The 18,240-nt window shown below is 36.4% G+C and overlaps 3 protein-coding genes and 1 long non-coding RNA gene across 9 annotated transcripts; 3 read left to right on the forward strand and 1 right to left on the reverse strand.

The window, feature by feature from the left end:
• Nucleotides 1,325–7,366, forward strand: LOC109715234 (ABC transporter B family member 25-like). 2 transcript variants are annotated; one of them, XM_020240144.1, is made up of 17 exons: nucleotides 1,325–1,375; nucleotides 2,415–2,468; nucleotides 2,575–2,610; nucleotides 2,729–2,803; nucleotides 2,906–3,030; nucleotides 3,226–3,325; nucleotides 3,410–3,581; nucleotides 3,737–3,855; nucleotides 4,154–4,264; nucleotides 4,348–4,492; nucleotides 4,758–4,890; nucleotides 4,999–5,074; nucleotides 5,411–5,476; nucleotides 5,595–5,702; nucleotides 6,001–6,108; nucleotides 6,181–6,378; nucleotides 6,857–7,366. In XM_020240144.1, exons 1-17 carry the CDS (start codon nucleotides 1,352–1,354, stop codon nucleotides 7,076–7,078), a joined length of 1,872 nt encoding a protein of 623 aa, XP_020095733.1. In that variant the 5' UTR covers nucleotides 1,325–1,351; the 3' UTR covers nucleotides 7,079–7,366. The 2 variants fall into 2 exon arrangements, with proteins under 2 accessions (XP_020095733.1, XP_020095734.1); XM_020240145.1 differs by lacking the exon at nucleotides 1,325–1,375 and adding an exon at nucleotides 1,900–1,923.
• Nucleotides 8,314–10,838, forward strand: LOC109715236 (ABC transporter B family member 25-like). 5 transcript variants are annotated; one of them, XM_020240149.1, is made up of 5 exons: nucleotides 8,314–8,489; nucleotides 9,121–9,168; nucleotides 9,262–9,297; nucleotides 9,409–9,483; nucleotides 9,706–10,430. In XM_020240149.1, exons 1-5 carry the CDS (start codon nucleotides 8,418–8,420, stop codon nucleotides 9,838–9,840), a joined length of 366 nt encoding a protein of 121 aa, XP_020095738.1. In that variant the 5' UTR covers nucleotides 8,314–8,417; the 3' UTR covers nucleotides 9,841–10,430. The 5 variants fall into 5 exon arrangements, 4 of the variants coding, with proteins under 4 accessions (XP_020095738.1, XP_020095739.1, XP_020095737.1 ...); XM_020240150.1 differs by having other exon boundaries at nucleotides 8,315–8,489; nucleotides 9,409–9,487; XM_020240148.1 differs by lacking the exon at nucleotides 9,706–10,430 and adding an exon at nucleotides 10,441–10,838 and having other exon boundaries at nucleotides 8,316–8,489.
• On the reverse strand, nucleotides 12,076–13,845 carry LOC109715238. The gene is made up of 2 exons (XR_002217555.1): nucleotides 12,639–13,845; nucleotides 12,076–12,374 (listed from the first exon to the last, which is right to left on the reverse strand). It is a non-coding gene; the product is annotated as an uncharacterized LOC109715238 (long non-coding RNA).
• LOC109715235 (two-component response regulator ARR12-like) lies at nucleotides 15,477–18,019 on the forward strand. The gene is made up of 4 exons (XM_020240147.1): nucleotides 15,477–15,617; nucleotides 16,875–17,285; nucleotides 17,383–17,535; nucleotides 17,652–18,019. Exons 2-4 carry the CDS (start codon nucleotides 16,904–16,906, stop codon nucleotides 17,855–17,857), a joined length of 741 nt encoding a protein of 246 aa, XP_020095736.1. The 5' UTR covers nucleotides 15,477–15,617; nucleotides 16,875–16,903; the 3' UTR covers nucleotides 17,858–18,019.

The raw sequence follows: 18,240 nt of genomic DNA on the forward strand, positions 1-18,240 counted from the left end.
GTATATATTGATTAATATACTATCAACATAACTAATTATACATAAGCTGCAAGTTAACTGGGAAAATATGTTACTTAGAATCTAAGAAATAGTTTCTGCAAATGTCAATGAATGTTGTCCTATATATTAAATGATTAATTAGCATCTATAACATGGACGTACTTTTACTTGAAAACCATTTATTCTATCGAAGATCATGAGTTCACATTTCACAACATGCACTATGCTTTTGATAATATATTTGAATTCACTTTCCCCTGGACACTCATTCCCTCAGGTAACATCTGGTTGAGAACTTTTATTACATAATTTGGCGTAACTCTCAAGTCCTTTTTTTTTTTAATTCAAATAATGATCTCACTGTAGAGGATCTAAATTAAAAATATTATTTTGATATCAAACTAAACACTGGTTTTCTAACTAGGAATAAGTTGCGTGCGATTTGCAATTGATAAATTCTTGTGGAAACTTCCAAGAAGGCCTCAATCCTGTTGACAATAATAACATTTCATAGACAACAACATATAAGAGAGGGATCCTCCGCCACCCCCCTCCCCCCCCAAAAAAGAAAAAAAAGAAAAAGAAAAAGAAAAAAGAGGGAGGCTTTATTAGGAATATAAACCTCATTATACGGAATTTTTTTTTCTTTCTTTTTTATTTATAAGCAGCATCGATCATGAGCTAGCTGTAAATTGTTATTTTGGGTTGAATTTATTATTATTTTTTAAATAACCTCATGCTCCTTTCTTTGGAATAAATATCAGTCCATTTGATCAATTCTAAGAAGATGCTCAAATGTTAACCATTTTTTGATTCACTGTAGGGATCAAATATTGGTATTTTTAATTATTAACTCCATTGTGAATTTAACATTGGTCGCAGTGTAATTTGATTTATCGAACCCATGAGCAACCCCAACAGCCAATTACCCTTAGCCCATTTATTTTGCATATCGTCACAGCAATCCGAGCAACCACAAAACTAATAGACGGAGAGTTTAATTACTTTGCTGCAGTATTTTTACTGAGCTGTTCAAAAATTGATGCAGGTACATTTTCCTGTGAAACTAGAAAGATTTACAATATACATATATCTTAATGAAACAGTAATTAACCAATTCATTCCCGGGTACGGAGAAGCCATCAAGCAGCTTAGACGACACAAACTAAAAATATGTATATAATTATAAAAAGCAAGCCTTAATAAAAGTTGAAGATCAAGTCCCAAAAAAAAAAAAAAAAAATCCAGATCACATTCGTACGTTTTTTGACCTTTTATTTTCCCCTCCCCTTGCTAGTTGCTACGAGTACACTAGTAGTACTCTCCCCAGCTATAAAATTGTGAACGCGGGATGGTTGATTGCGTGGCTCAAAAGGTACTGCTTGTCCTTTTCACGGCTCAAAAGGTGTCCGCCCCCTCGAATTTCTCTCTGTGTGTTCTCTCACGCAGCCTGAAAAGATTCTCTCTGTGCTCCGTGACAACTCATCACCTCCTCCCCTCTGTGTATTGAGATTCCACCATCCCCAGTTGCCCCCTCCCCTCCCATCTCCGAGAGAGAGAGATAAAGAGAGAAAGAGTTTTTTTTTTAAAAAACAAATTTTATTTGTGTTGAAAAGTGAAATAGAAAGATATATATATATATCGCCATACGAATGCCCACATGGATACAACTATTCGTGTACACGCCCATTCGCACTCCCTCTTCGATTTCGTTGCAGTGGTGCATGGTTTCGGTTTGATTTTCTTTTTCTTTTTCTTTTTCTTTTCTTTTTTTTTTAAAAAAAAATCCTTTCGGAGTTCGCATTGTTTTTTTTGTTGGAATTAAGAACGGATTGTTAGAANATGCCCACATGGATACAACTATTCGTGTACACGCCCATTCGCACTCCCTCTTCGATTTCGTTGCAGTGGTGCATGGTTTCGGTTTGATTTTCTTTTTCTTTTTCTTTTTCTTTTCTTTTTTTTTTAAAAAAAAATCCTTTCGGAGTTCGCATTGTTTTTTTTGTTGGAATTAAGAACGGATTGTTAGAAACCGATCGAACACTTCGATCATCCGGCGGATCATTCACTTTGTACTTGGAAGTCGTGTTTTTACAAGTACAACAAAATTTATACTCATAAGAATAAGGTAGCCTTAGTCTCTCTCTCTCTCTATATATATATATATCAATCAGATTATGCAAAAGCTCTAATTTTTGGGCTTCCAATTCTGCTGCAATACCCAAATAGGGTATACCCCTGTTTACTCAAAAAAAAAAAAATTCTGCTGCAAGAAGTAGCCGTTGGGATATATGAATATAGTGTTTCTCCAAATAATTTCTCTAATCTCTTTTTTCACTCTCGCGTATGGAGTGCCCTGTTGTCTATATTACTTCCACCGTTTTGCTTCATATGTTTACCAGTTTGTATTTTAGGAATCATCAAGCCGTGCACCCTCCTCTGATCTCGAAGAAGGCAATGATGTTCAGGTGCCTTGATTCTGTTCTGTATTTCTTCGCACTCTGTTCTCTATATTTATCCAGTTAGCAACTGTTTGATTAAGTTCCCGCTGACATTCTTCACCGTGAAACTCAGCCACCAAATATCAGATTTTGGAGAGTTCTATCGCTGGTGCGTCGCCAGCCCCTTTGCTGTTCATTTTGAAACTTTGATCATGTCCACATCTACGTAGATGCATCCATGTGCATACGCTATCGCCTATTTATCGACTTTGAGTCTTTACTTGCAGGCAAAACCTTATGCCGGGAGGCTGGTCGTCGCCACCGTAGCATTACTGATAGCTTCTCTAAGCAACACTTTAATTGTAGGTATTCCTTCCGCTGATCTTTCGTGTACTTTTATTTTGGTTGATTTTCTTCTACTTCTCGAAGTAACAGTATCTCTATATTTTTCTGTTAAACTGCAGCGTAAGTATGGTGGCAAGACAATAGACATTGTGTCAAGAGATCTCCGAGAACCCAAAGAGCAGGATGAAGCTTTAGATGCTGTGAAAAACACCATATTAGAGATCGTGCTGATAGTTATTGTTGGGTATTTGTTACAGATACATTGTTTTTCATACTGCACATATTTTTTGTTGTTTTGTGGCTTATCATCTATATTTTGTTGTCTTTTCTGTGTTGATTCTGCTCAATGTTGCATTTTTTCTAAATAAGAATTTGTATAGAAGCTATAGTGTGGTGCTCTGACAAATTCCAGTACTAATTTGATTTATCGTTTCTTCAGATCAATTTGCACTGCACTGCGGTCTTGGCTATTCAATTCTGCCAGCGAAAGAGTAGTTGCTCGACTGAGAAAGGACTTGTTTAGCCATCTTATTAATCAGGTAAGGCTCGTGATTTTTCAATCATGGTCTGAAGTTTACTAAATCTACCCACTGAATCACAAAAACTTTGGATCTATTTGTTAGGAAATAGCATTTTTTGATGTGAATATGACTGGAGAGCTCCTAAGTAGACTTTCTGTAGATACACAAGTAATAAAGAATGCTGCAACCACCAACCTCTCGGAAGCCTTGCGGAACATTGCTACTGTGTCGATTGGCCTTGGTTTTATGTTTGCAACATCATGGAAATTAACATGTGAGTGCTAATGACATGGTTAAAATTCATTCCTTTGTAGAGGAAATTGATCTTTCATTATGTGACCAGGATACTGCTGAAACCTTAATTTCATGAAGAAACTGCTGAAATTTTCAATTTTATCTGCAAAATTTTAATAATTTCTCCTTCAACAGTGTTGGTACTTCTTGTTGTACCTGCTATAGCAGTTGGTGTGCGTATGTTTGGGCGCTATCTCCGTGAACTCTCACATCAGACTCAAGCTGCAGCAGCTGTAGCGGCATCAATAGCTGAGGTTTTCTTTTATAAATGAGCAGTAGTTCCTTTTAAATGTGCACTATGTAGGTTCTACATTCCAGACAGCCTCAGTTTCTAGCATTTTTTTTCGACCATATCTCCACATTACACTGAGTTGAGATTATATATTTGGTAGTTGCAAAATCTTTGGTTACAGATTGAGAACTTCTCCGATATATGTACTTCAGATCCCACTTTCGATTTTTATATGCGATTACCATCGTAACTATATGTACCTTCCCTTTCGGCGTCTCTTAACACACTAAACCACAATTGTATATTGAATACTCATGCAGGAATCGTTTGGAGCCATACGCACGGTTAGGTCCTTTGCGCAAGAGGAACATCAAAACTCATGCTACTCCGAGAAAGTTGATGACACATTGAAACTTGGGCTTAAGCAAGCTGTGGGCCTTGCCTGCTAAAGTGTTCTCTTATGGATGTCATACTATGTTAAAGTTTTCATTCTCAATTTACTCTTCCTGTGCAGAAAATTGTTGGTCTCTACTCTGGAGGTATGGATGCAGCATTTACATTGCCAGTGGTCTGTGTGGTGATATATGGAGCTTATTTAGCCATTAAAGGCTGTATGACAACTGGTGCTCTTACGTCCTTCATCCTTTACAGCCTTCAAGGTATTGCTTTGAATGCCTTATCTCTACCACTGCATCACAATTCAAAATCTGAGAATCTATTGAAATCAGGATCAAAGTTTGGGACTAATTCACTTTTAACCCTTCTTCATACGAGGATCCAGCATGTGATTGTTGCTCTTCATTTTTGGCGTCTATAAAAATGTCCATAAATGAAACCTCAATGGTCACATTTAGTTTATCTTGATAAATCCTTTACTACTATTTTTGAGGAATGATTCTTGTATCTGCCAATCATATACTGCAGTTGCTTCCTCAATATCTTCCTTATTTGGATTGTACACGACAATCATGAAGGCTTCAGGGGCAAGCAGGAGAGTTTTTCAATTTCTAGATCGTGTTTCCTCTATGCCAAAATCCGGAGATAAATGTCCATCTATGTGGGTTACCCGTTGTTCACTTATATTCTCGGTGGGTCCAGCATCTTTTAAGCAGTCTAATAGCTGATAAACATTCTCATCGTTTATTGTGTTGGCTTGTGCTGGTAGTGGCCATAACGGAGAAGTTGAGCTGGACGACGTGTGGTTTGCGTATCCTTCTCGCCCAGCTCATATGGTTCTTGAGGTAACTGTCGTTAATAATGTCCTAATGCGTAATGGAAGTCTCTATTTACTTCATCTTTTTTTCTTTTAAATGGTACAATGTTCAAATTAAGATGTGTTATTTACTTATTTTCTTAACTACGTGAATATCTTTTACTGGTCACATGTCTGGGGCTCTGAGGTTGTCTTCTTTGTATTCTTTTTTCTTTTCAATAGAAGAAAAAAAAAAATCTTTTTGCTCTCAATCCAAATATTCCAAGAGACTATATCTGCTTTCAATTTTGACTCTCTATTAGTGAAGTTACAGTGAATATCTGAACACTGCCAGTATCTCTAACAAGATGCCATTATATTGCAGGGTATTACATTAAAGTTGAGTCCGGGTTCGAAGGTTGCACTTGTTGGGCCAAGTGGTGGCGGAAAAGTAATTTGTTACTTGTCAAAACACAGCTATCGATTCTTCCCCTCATTAGTCAGAAAAGATTGTTTTTGGTCTATTCCAGTTCTAAGTTTTACATTATTAATATACATGCTCTCTGCAGACTACCATTGCCCATTTGATTGAACGGTTTTATGACCCGGTAAAGGGGAAGATCTTGCTAAATGGAGTATCATTGGTTGAAATATCACATCAATATCTCCACAGACAGGTATCATCGCCTTACGTCCTGAAATTTAGATGCTTCAGAACGAACTTTTATCAGTTTTATCACACAATTAATCGTGATCTTGATATAAGAGCTATATCTTGTTCAAGTTATTTCATAGGTTTTATGCACAGAATATGCAGTACACTTTAAAATATCGGAAAATTAAATCTAAATGATGGCTTCACTAGTGTTAGACATTGGTCATGAGTTTATTATGGGAAGATTTGTTTAAAGTTCCCTCCAGGGGTGTTGATATGGCTTTTTGTGATGTCTCGCACTGTTGGTCATGCTATTTCAGGTCAGCATAGTAAGCCAAGAACCTGTCCTGTTTAACTGCTCCATTGAAGAGAATATTGCTTATGGACTAAATGGCAAGGCCGGTGCTGCTGAAATTGAGAACGTTGCTGTAAGTATTGGCATGCTGATAGAAGCAACCTTAGATGAAGATATAATATCTAATTATGGATATTTGATGCAGAAAATGGCAAATGCACATGAATTTGTATCTAAATTCCCTGACAAATATAAAACCGTCGTTGGAGAGCGAGGGATAAGACTTTCCGGTGGACAGAAACAACGCATAGCTATCGCAAGAGCTTTATTGATGAATCCATGTGTTCTTCTTTTGGACGAGGCTACGAGTGCCTTGGATGCTGAAAGCGAGTATCTGGTCCAGGTATAATTTATCATTTGCCTTTTCATTTTGTTTTGCCAGGAAGTTAAGTGCTTCTTTGGCATTGTTTACAGATTTTTTTTCTTTTGTTTTTCCTAAAGTTCTATATTCTCAAAAGCTCTTAAAGGTAATCTTAAAATCTGGTTATTGTTAGGTTGTTTGTAAGGCCCATTAATGGAAAAATTAACGCTTCAATTTCTTAACAGAAACGATTGAGTTTACAAATAGCCAGAAAAAAACAAAAGAAAAATTCATTCCTTATCGCCTTTAATAGCATAGAACTTGAATATACCCAAGAAAAAAAAAAAAGGAGCAGAACATAAACAATGCTAAACATACGCTAAAAAATCATAGAGTCTATTCTTCTTTGATCTTGTTCAAGCAAATCACTTATAATGTACTTTCGTGGAGATCACTTACTTGCTCCGAGATCACTTACTTGCTCCTTCAAAGCTAAAGCAACCATTTAATACTTCTGCAGGATGCGATGGAATCTCTAATGAAAGGAAGGACAGTTCTCGTGATAGCGCACAGGCTTTCGACCGTGAAGAGTGCGGATAGTGTAGAAGTTGTCTCCGATGGCCAGATAGTAGAGAGGGGCACCCATGACGAACTACTCAGCCGAAATGGCATCTATACGGCTCTCGTAAAGAGACAACTGCAAGGACCCCGAGTTGAAGCCGATGAGCTACGTAGTAGTTGATTACTGGCAAAGCCACCGCGATTATTTCTTTTTGTATCCATCAATCAGTTACTGTCACTGAGAATTCGCTTGTTGTGTGAGAATTTTTCTGTAAGGGTGCACATTAATTGCTAGCAGGTTGGAAGGGAGTGAGATATTCTAAAGGCAGAATTCGAGTTGTACTTTATTGATGGTGGTTTTTGTCCATGCTAGAGTCTCTTTTGAGCTAGTGAATGCTACGGCCAATTTTTAATACTTTCAAAGCACGGGGCATCATAATTGATGATCGACATTGTTAAACATGATTTACGATATCTGAACTTTTCTGCCTGTGGACCAAATTTCATAACCTTCCTACCTATATGGCCCTGTCGGGCTTTGTCTCAGAAATTTTCATGCTATTAAATTTTTTTTAATGGTGAGACATTCAAATTGATGATTAACTTTATTAAATATGATCTACGTTATTGGTGGTAAAGAGGCCACTTTTATAATAGTTAATTCTAAGTGTTAAGAAGAGTTTTGGACTGATCCAAAGAATATTGGTGATGTTGCAACGACAAACATGTACTCCAAATGCTCCGTGCACTCGAGGAGGTGGCATCCAACACGCGCAATATTCTCTTCCCCAACCAAATACTCAGGCAATTAGATATTCCGATCAATACTGTTCATATATCCAAAATTAAATATAAATAAATCTCACACATTAATTATTCTGTGCGTGGGGATCTTCAATAGTCACGGTCAAAAAATCTCGTCCGTAACAAGCGTGAGGGATACAATACTTACACTCAATTAAAAAATATGTAAATAATATGTGGCATATTGTTATACCCCTTCTTAAATTTTTTAATTAATTTTTAACTCTGGCAAATCAAATAATTTTTATTTTCAATAATTAACATCTGTCGCTGATAAAGTTATTAAATTTAGCAGGATTTCTTATTTTCAAATTTAAAAATTTTTAAAGACTCATTAAAAAATAATTTTTTTTTAGAAATAGTCAGATAAGTAGCATACTATCCGCTTCATTTATTTCATTTAGAAATAAACTTAGCTGAAAATGTGAATCAACTGAAATTCGAACTTGAATTTCGGATACCAGATACGAACTATCAAGTCCTTTACAATTTGTTCTAGGGATGGTGGGTTATTAAAAAATAATGTTGAAGGATCCATTTCAACATAAGCAATAGGTTAGGCGGTCTGTATCAATTTTCACCGCCATCCGTAATAACTCCAACCACTCCTCCACACTCTCCCTAGCCGCCCAGTTTTTTGTCGCATTTTATCCAATCTCTGTTGTTGGGTAAGTAAAGGAGAGAAAGAGAGAGAGAGAGAAGGAGTTGACATCGAAATGGGGAGAAATATGAGGATCACAACAGCCACCACAAGCAATCGGGCCCCTCTACTGCTCAACAATCATGAGGTATGTATTTGTACATGTATATTCCCATGCTCTCATTTATTATGTTAAAATTTGTGCCTAATAAGACTTATTCTTGGACCATGTTTAATTCACGTGCGCACTTATATTCTTTCTTCAAATGAGCACAAAAATCATTATATCTGATAAAAGGTTTTTGAGGGATTTACTGAAATCAAAAGGAACAAAAGATTTAAAATCCATGTTCTTTTTTTGGTTTGATTAAGGATTGTGCTATGAGATGCATGCAATATGGTTAACTATTATAGCGGAAGTATCTGGGACACTCTCGTATTGCTTTAGTTTAAAGTCGACAACAGGGTTAGAACGAAACTTTGGTATTTATTAGCTCGCTTATAAATTCTACCCCGTCGAAGAGAGAGTCTGTGTATTTGTTTTCCTGTGTGATTTTATCCTATTGTGTCATTTTCGTTTTTCCTTCCTACCTGTGTACTGCCACTCCTTTGCGGCATCAGCCTCTAGGGACACTTTTTGCTCTCTACTCCCTTCGGCATACCGCCCCTTCGTCGATGTTTCTCCTCTAAAATAGGGTATATCCCTGTTTAATCAAAAAAGAAAAAGAAAAAGAGAGTCTGTGTATTTGTAGCTGTAGCTAATAGCAGTTGCATCACAGGAATCGAGCCGCCCGTCGTCGGATCTCGAAGAAGGCAATGAAATTCAGGTGCTTTTCCTTCTTATCAAGTAAACAAAAACAAAACAAAAACTATTTGATGAATATTGTTGCTGACTCTGCTACTGTCGCTGTAAACCGCAGCCGGGGAATGTTGGATTCTGTAGAGTTCTGCGGTTGGTATGTTTGTGCTCTCTCTCTGCTGTTCTTCTTTAGTAGTTCAGGGTATGTATCATGTATGTATGTACGTATGTATTTATTTATTTGTGGAGTTGAGTTTTTTGCTTGCAGGCAAAACCTGATGCAGGGAAGCTGGCTCTGGCCACCATAGCATTATTGATAGCTTCTCTCAGCAACATTCTAATTGTAGGTATTTCTCTCTCTCTTAGTCTCTTTCTCTCTCTCTCTTTAAAAAAAAAAAAAAAGGAGAAAAGAAAAAGAACATTCTAGTTGTAGGTGTTCCTTTTTTTTAAAAAAAACTTGTTTTCATGCACTTTTATTTGTTTGATTGCTTTTCGGTTTGTATTTTGATTTCCCGAGCAAAGAGAAATCACAATATATGTTCAAGTTTTATGTCGGCATCTGCAGTTGCTGGGTCATTACGGAGAGGAAAACAGGCGATCTAGATTACCAAGATTTCTAGCCAATATATGGCATGTAGCAAGCAATTATCAATTTCATAAAATCAAGAGTAGAATGATCGAGGAACGATCCACTTTTTAGTTTTTCTCCCCCAAATACCGATGGTTGTTCTCTATGATAAATTTGCAAGTGCAAAGTCTTTTTTGGATCATTGAATTGTACTTCTTAGCATAAGTTATGAGTAACTTGGGATTACTCTTCTTCTAATAGTGTATTTGGGGTAGCATGTGTGTTTTCATGTGTTTTATATATTTCTTTAGATAAGCAGTCCTATTGATATAATCACAAGTCAATGCGGCAATCCTTATTGGTTTTGACAACTTGCCTTACGTTGAAAGTTGAAACATCACTAATTTTGCAGCTTTTACATATGCACTTTCCATTTGTGTGGGAAGGAGTAAGAACCATAATCTAGAGATACCATCAGTAGGAAAATGAAACTGACCAGCATGTAAGATCTAGAAGCTGTCTACTGCCTAATTGACAAACAGCTTGAAATTGACATAGACATGATTTCCAGTAAAATAACAAGAAGCAGCAGCATTTGTAGATGGGGGAGCTTGAAATGATTTCTAATACATATATATTATTATGTCGTTCAATCAAAAGTTCCATATTCTATGTTTCATACTAAAGAGCAAAGCGATCTTCATTGCTCATTGCTTTTAATCTCAACTGCAGCCTAAATATGGTGGGAAGATAATAGACATTGTGTCAAGAGATGCCCGAGAACCTGAAGAACAAGCTGCAGCTTTAAATGCTGTGAAGAACACCATATTGGAAATTGTGATAATCGTTGTAGACGGGTATGAACTACAGAAACGTTTTTGCACTTTTGATTTTCGTGTTGATATGTGCCGCACACCATACGCTCTGCTTTTGGTTATCATTGTACTATATTATGTTTCTCAGGATTTTAGAAAAAATTATGTTTTTCTCATTGATTCTATTTGCTACTTCATACATACATTACAATGCCAAGAAAGTTGATCATTTCATTTCTCTTTGTATGGAGGTTGTTATCTTGTAAATCGAGCCTTCAAAGTCGAGAAAATACTAATCTTACTGATTGTTTAGTAGATCTGTACAAAAGCCTTGTCACTCCATTTGATCCTATTCTCTATCTATTTTTTTTCTACATCAAGTATAAATTTTATCGTATAGAAAAATTCTATTTTTTAATATTCAAGATAACAAAATTAAAATTTCATCTAGTTGACCTCCCCTTTTTTAGAGGGTTGTGTGGCCCACAAATTTTTTTAGAATTTTTTTTAGGATTAATTGTATAGTGCTTCCCAAACTTTCCACCATTTTTTTTATTGTTCCTAAACTTTTTCAAACATCTTAATTTTATCGCGATAAAATAGCAACCGTTAAAAAAATTTTAGAATTAACGAAATTATCATGCCATCGCCATTTAACTTTTTTTTGCATGCCAATTTTAAAAAAAATTTAGAATTAACGAAATTATCATGCCATCGCCATTTAACTTTTTTTTGCATGCCAATTTTGATCCCTAAATTTTGCATATTTTTTACTTTAGTCCCCAAAATATATATGAATTGACAACACTAAAAAAGGCATCTTCTTATTTTAGAGTGTTGTGGGTCCACACAATTTTTTTAAGAATTAATTTTTATAATAATAATATAATAATATTAGATTATTTATTTGGAGGGTCCACACTAAAAAAGGCATTCTCTATCTATTTCCAATATGGTGTTCTTCACGATTTTGTTTTGCCCGATATGATCGCCGATTTGTGACGAAACTCATCCTCTCTCCAAATTTTTTCATACACCACACATAGACATATGTGTAAACTCAATAAACCTTAAATTCAAATTCGAATTTGAATTCCCTACCACTAGTAGGTACCTAAAACATTCCTCACCCTACTCTAGGTCACATGCACAGAGCATGAGGAGTTTTATAATGCAGAACAGCAAAGAATGAAAACCCTTTTTTCGATAAAATCTCTTTTTCTCGAAAATCATGCATCAAAATCCAAATCCGTCAGTGCCATTGGGTCCTGGACAGTTGAACCGTTGAAAACAAGCTATTGGATCACTACAAACGGAGTCCAATACACACCAGAAGCCATCTCCATTCATTGGCTTCTCCGAAAAATCGAAGTTACTATTCACTTTAAATGATTAGTAAAGATCGTGTAATTTCTCCATCCTAACTCATTTTCTCCTGAAACTTGACGAGTGCTTATATAATTAAATTACACACATAACATTATCAACAGAGAGTTTAGCTACTGTCACACTCCGGATTACACGTTCCCCAGGCATGCCGACAAATTCGCCGTACACAAAGAAATTTTTTCTGTATACGAAGCATAGCTGTACCTGTAATACATACAATACTACAACCAGTAGTATAGAGCTGCTCGACTAAAATTGGCATAAACAGGAATAAGTTCCATATACATACGTACATCCAGGTAACAAAAATGCTCGCCTATACAACAAGTATGTATAAGAAACTCAAAAACTAGCACTACCTGCAGCTGGTAACCTCTCGAACAGCAGCAACTGGGAAGGGCTCTAACTGGCAATGCCCTTGCTACGATCAGGATCAGCAGTAGCAGCAGCCGAAGATGATGGCTTTGCAAAACGAAAGGGAACAACATGGCGTGAGAACTACTGTAAAAATAAGTAATCATCAGTGGGTACCGCCTTCAAACTCATCGGTCCACCCACTAAGCTTACAGGAATAAGCAGGAATAGTAAGAAAAGCTGGAATAAATCTACAGTTAAATGCCACTATACTATCATGCTCTAAATCTAATCATCTGTAGAACAAAGTCATCTCAGACCCAATCTCAAAAAGAACTATAAACATATCCGTCCATGGGACTGTGAACACACCTGTTCCGCCCGGTTGCGAGTATACAGCTACCTCCACACTAAGCAGTCAGTGGAGAGCGAGTCCAACCTGCACGAACGACACCAATACAAAATCACAGCGCCCGCCTCCGGAGTAGCATTCGTTGGAGCTATCCAACCGAGTATGCAAGCGTATCTCTGTCGAGCTCAATCAGGCTCTCACAAGCCAAAGTCAAGTAGATAAGGTCAAAATAGGTCTAGAAACCAAACCCACGTGCCTTTGGCACAATCTGAGACCAAAAATAGAAATCTGGGTCTACCGTCAACCCCGACAGCCCCCAACAGTCCGGAACAGTCTAAACACTACTATAAAAATACACTCGACATCCCAACACGAGCGTAACAGAGATCTAAACTACCTTGGGTATCCACCACGCCGATACTGCGGCGATACAAAATACAACGACTCCTAGAGCTAAATCAGATAGTTTAAGCATATGACAGATTCAAAACGCTGGTTTTTTCCTAAGTCAGTTCCCAAGTCCAACAGATATAATGTAAGTACATACTAATCAATGAATTTTAGCATGATATACAAGAACTGAACCGACAATCATACACGGCGACTAACATGCATGTAGAAGCAAAACCGTTGAAACACCCACCTCAAAAGCTAAATCTTGGTAGCAAGGAGATCACTCAGCTGTGGAACACCCTGTCGGAACCAGCCGCACCTGTTCTTAGCCGGCAATGATCCACAATCAAGAACTGATCATCAAAATTCATTAAAATCCATCAATTCCACAATTTCAGCACTTAAGCTTAAAATTCACCAAACTTCAATATCAAAACTCATCTAAAGATCTCCAAATCAGATGAGGATAGTCCCAAATCCAGTGAATAATGATAGAGGGTGAGTCTCAAGTCCAAAGTCTACTGCTTCCAAAGATAGCATTGAAGAACATCAAATAAGCTCAAAATCAGCTTCACTGTGGCAGCAGTCCAGAAAACTCTTCATTCGACCATACTAACCTCCACCAAATTCAGTGAAATTGGGCTCCACGGATTTCTCTTGAAGTCTACAATCTAGCAAATCAAGTTTCGTGGAAAACGGAGCTTCCTACATCGCACACGAGCCGAAACGCTAACGGTCGCTGCTGAAAAACTGCAAAATCAGCACTTCACTACCTTCAAATTGAGGAAATTGGATGCAATTGGAGGGACTTGATGCAAAATGAGCTCCTCAGTGAAGGAGGGGAAGAAGACCAGCAATGCCCTGTCTCTCTCCCTCTCTACACTTATGTAGAGGGAGTAGGTAGGGCGAAAGCAACGAGGTGGCCAAAGACCAAACAACCCCTCACTTACCCCGGGTGTACCGGTACACGGGCATTTGTACCGGTACAAATGGCAACTTGAGAGCAGTCTGTGCGGAGACATGCGCTATGTACTGGTACACTTCTGATATTGTATCGGTACAGCAAGATGTACAGGTACGCATTGATGGTTGTACTGGTACAGCAAGTAGAAAATCTGCATTTTGCAGATTCCTGTGCTAACTCATGCCCTCGCGTCTCCATTTAGTCCGTTCGGCGTCCATTTCGTGCCAACGTGACTTGCACTTGTCCCGACACTCTCCCGACGTGTCGACAAGCCTCACCTGCTGTACACCAGGGATACCACAGCTATACAACCAAATTTTCAGTCCTTATATTTATAAGTAGTATATAAGAAAACTTTTTATGGCCAGATATAGAGATCTAAAATTTAATTTATCTATATGATCAATTGGACAATAATTTTTTTACTATATTATGCAACTATAAAAAAATTATTAAATTATAAATATTCACTAATAATTTATTTAAAAATTATATATTACATATCAATCATATTCGACCTTAATTATTTTGAAAAAAATATTTTTTTATTTTTTTAGATATATGACGTGCAATCTACTAGTAAATTATAAATAATTATAAAGTGAAAAAATAAAAAAAAAATTGTGAAGTATGTGAGAGAGAGTGAGAGAGAGAGAAAAACAAAAGTGGGTTCCCTACCCAAGAAAGTGTATGAGAGAGAGAAAAAAAAAAAAAACAAAGTGGGTCCCACAGGCCCCTAAACCAGGCGAGGTTATAAATAAAGAGAGTGTTTGGATTAGGTACAAGAGGGGGATAAGAAGGTCATCCTCCCTCTTATACCCAAACACTTTTATTGATGGGTGGGAACAAGTTATTTCCACCCAGGTATAGGGGTGGGAATAACTTGTTCCCACCTAGGTATAGAACAAGGGGTGGGAACAAGTTGTTCCCACCCCCAACCGGACAGTAGTTGTTCCCATCCCCAACCGGACAGAGAGAGATTTTTATTTTAAATTTAAATTTAAATTTTTAAAATTTATAATTTTAAAATTTAAATTTAAAATTATGAATTTTAAAGTTTAAATTTTAAATTTGATATTTTTAAATTTTAAATTTTAAATATGATATTTTTAGTTTTTAAATTTTAAATTTGATATTTTATATCTTTGAAATTTAAATTTGGTCTTAAATTTAAAATTTGATATTTAAAATTAAAATTTTAAATTATAATTTCAAAATTTAAAATTTAAAAGTTAAAATTTTTAATTTAAAATTATAAGTTTAAAAATTTAAGTTCAATTATAAGAGGTATATCATTATTTTCTATTTATAACTACTAACTATTCTACCTTATACTCATATTTTCATTCAAACATAATTTTTTTAGTTCTAACTTATACTCATATTTTTATTCAAAAATTTTTTTTTTTATTCCTACGAAAATCCATAATTATATTTATCCCCGGTATAACTAGTTCTCGCTTATACCCGAACCAAATGAAGCAAGAAGGTTTCCAAAAAAATAAAGTGGGTCCCACTATAAATAAAGGGTTTCATAGCCGTCGCTCTCGGAATTGTGCTCTCCCGCGACCCTCCATTGTTTTCGCCTTGAGGTTTGCAATTATACTTGATTTGAGATATGGTTGTTCTCTTCGACGCATAGGTGTTGGATTAGGATCTCTACCTTAATTTCTTCTTATTTTAGGATTATTTTTAGATATTTATTTTGATTGGAATTAGAATAGTATTCCTATTCGTCCTTATAAATAGGAGGATAAGCCCTTTTTTGTTTTCGTCCATTAATTTCATCAATAGTTTAGAAAATTTAGGGTTTTTATCCCGCCAGTGTTCTTCTTGGATCAAAAACGAGATTCCCCATCCCAGGTTTAAGGTTGGTTTATGATTTTGGGGCTTGGGTTATGCTTTGTTTGTTTGTTTGTTTGTTTTTTTTTTTTTTTTAACCTCTTTCTTTACTAATGGGCAAATCCACTTGTGATTGACCAATTTTGGGGTTTTAAGGCTGGGTTATGATTGGTATTTGGATTATGTTTCTGATTTTTGGTTTTCACTTTTTTCTTTACTAAGGAGCAAATCGAATCGTGATTGAGCAATTGGCGGATTAGAGTAGAAACATCATGTGCTGCATAGGATTACTAGCCAAAACTTTTATCTAGGCACTCAAATTTTAGCTGTACTTAAATACTTCCATATTGTAGATTCAAAACTACGATGGTATATTTGCCTACTGTATGTGTTGGACAACATGTCTCAATGAAGGTGTATTGTTGGATATCTGTTGTTTTTCTTTCTTTCAGTTTAGTTTAGCTTATTTTCTATTCTTATATTTCCCGTGGTATATAATTGTTTGATTTTGCATAAATGTCCTTTTTTGTTGTTATGCAATGAATAAAATTGATTCTATTGGAATCTAGACTCTTGCAACATTGCTGCTGCTGCGGCCAGATAAAAGAAAGTTTGTTTCTGTAGTGCAGGGTCATACTAGACATGGTGAACATGATAGGAAATCAAGTCGTCAAATATATTGATATAGTGTAAATAGTTTCTACATCTAACGGCAAAACTTTTTAAGCTGCAAACTGCACTATCTCCTCCAGAGAACCCTTTTAGGAATTACAGAGTGCGAAAAGTTATCCTTTTTAACAATGAAAAGAATAACTGCATGCAGGGAGAGAAGCTAAGATTAAGCTGAAAACAGTTGCCATCTTTTTTCTTTTTTTTTTTTCCAGATCGTGCAGTTGAACATGAAACTCCTGTATCATTAACTATTCGGTTTTTGTCTTCTTATAATTATAATATAATCATACCTCTGTTGTTATCTTGTTATTTGGTAGGCAAATAATTGAAAGAAATTGGTGTTGAATTCATCTCTCCTGCTTTGGGCATTGTGTCTTGCAAGTAGGTGTGGCAAAATCCGCCGGTGCTCTCCAAATGGATCCCCACTCAGGATCTGCTGCTGCTTCCAACTCGGGCGACAGAGATGAATTCTCTTCAGATCTGGATAAGTACCATATTTTAGATGCCGTCAAAATGCTGGTGCAACAAAAGGATGCCCATGTGGAACCCACTTCTGCAGCCACTTCGGACGGCAGAGATGAATCCTCCTTGGAACTGCATGAGTACCATGTTTTAGAGGCGGTGAAAGCACTGGTGCAAAAAAGGTCCCATGCGGAATCCGCCGTTACTTCCATCTTGGATGATAGTGAATGTGCGTCAGAGCTAGACAAGTTACATGTTTTAGTTGTTGATGGTGATCCTACCTCCCTCAAAGTCATCGAGAAAATGCTGCTTCAGATCGATTTATATGAAGGAGGTATCTTTATCATCGAAGACCATTCAGCTTGTTTGAACATTACATGAGAATCAAGTCGGAGTCCTAATCCTGTAGAGATTTTTTTCTAACGTTTCAGTGACAACTTGTTCCCGGGCGGAGGAGGCCATCTCCTTGCTGCAGAAGGGCAAGGCGAAGATCAATCTCGTGTTGACTGAGCTGGACTTGCCGGACATGCATGGGTACAAGTTGTTACGCTGGATATGTCGCAATACGGACATCGCCGTTGTTGGTGAGCAAAGCACCTATTCTTTGATTGTTTTTAAAAATGATTTTATAGTTGCTGAATGCTGATGCGTCATCTTCAAATTTATTTCTTTTTTTTCCTTGTTATTGATGGCGTTGTAGTGATGACTGCGGAGCAAGTTGATTTGGATAGGATGATGCATAGTATTGATCTTGGAGCACACTTGCATCTAAACAAGCCCGTAAGTAACGGCAGCTTATTGATGATAGGGCAGTGCCCCTTTCAAATGAAGTATCGAGGTCGTAGCGGAGCAATGGAAGTTTCAGATACAGTGGATATCTTTCTGGACGAAGATATGGAGGACTAAGTTGTTGCGTGAAATTATTAGGACCATATTTAGAATTCTGATTTTTGTCGTTTCTCTGCGTTTTGGTTTGGTTTTGTCATAATTTACCTTTTATCTTGCATTATTTATTTGAGAGAACGTATGTTATGTGAAACTGATCTTGGTATTCTACTATTAGAATTAGCCGATTTGATTTAGATTAACTCTAATTATACATATTAGAGTCTAATTAATTTAATTGAACTCTAAGTATGTATATTAGAGTCAAACTATATTTGAGTTCACTCTAAGGTGAAGGATGGCTAAATACTAAATATATGTATTAGGATTAGCTAAAAATGATTTAAATTAAACTCTAATTATACATATTAGAGTCTAACTTGGTTTCATTTGTTTGAACTCTT

This window comes from Ananas comosus, linkage group 9 (assembly GCF_001540865.1).
Source record: "Ananas comosus cultivar F153 linkage group 9, ASM154086v1, whole genome shotgun sequence".
Lineage (NCBI taxonomy): Eukaryota > Viridiplantae > Streptophyta > Magnoliopsida > Poales > Bromeliaceae > Ananas > Ananas comosus.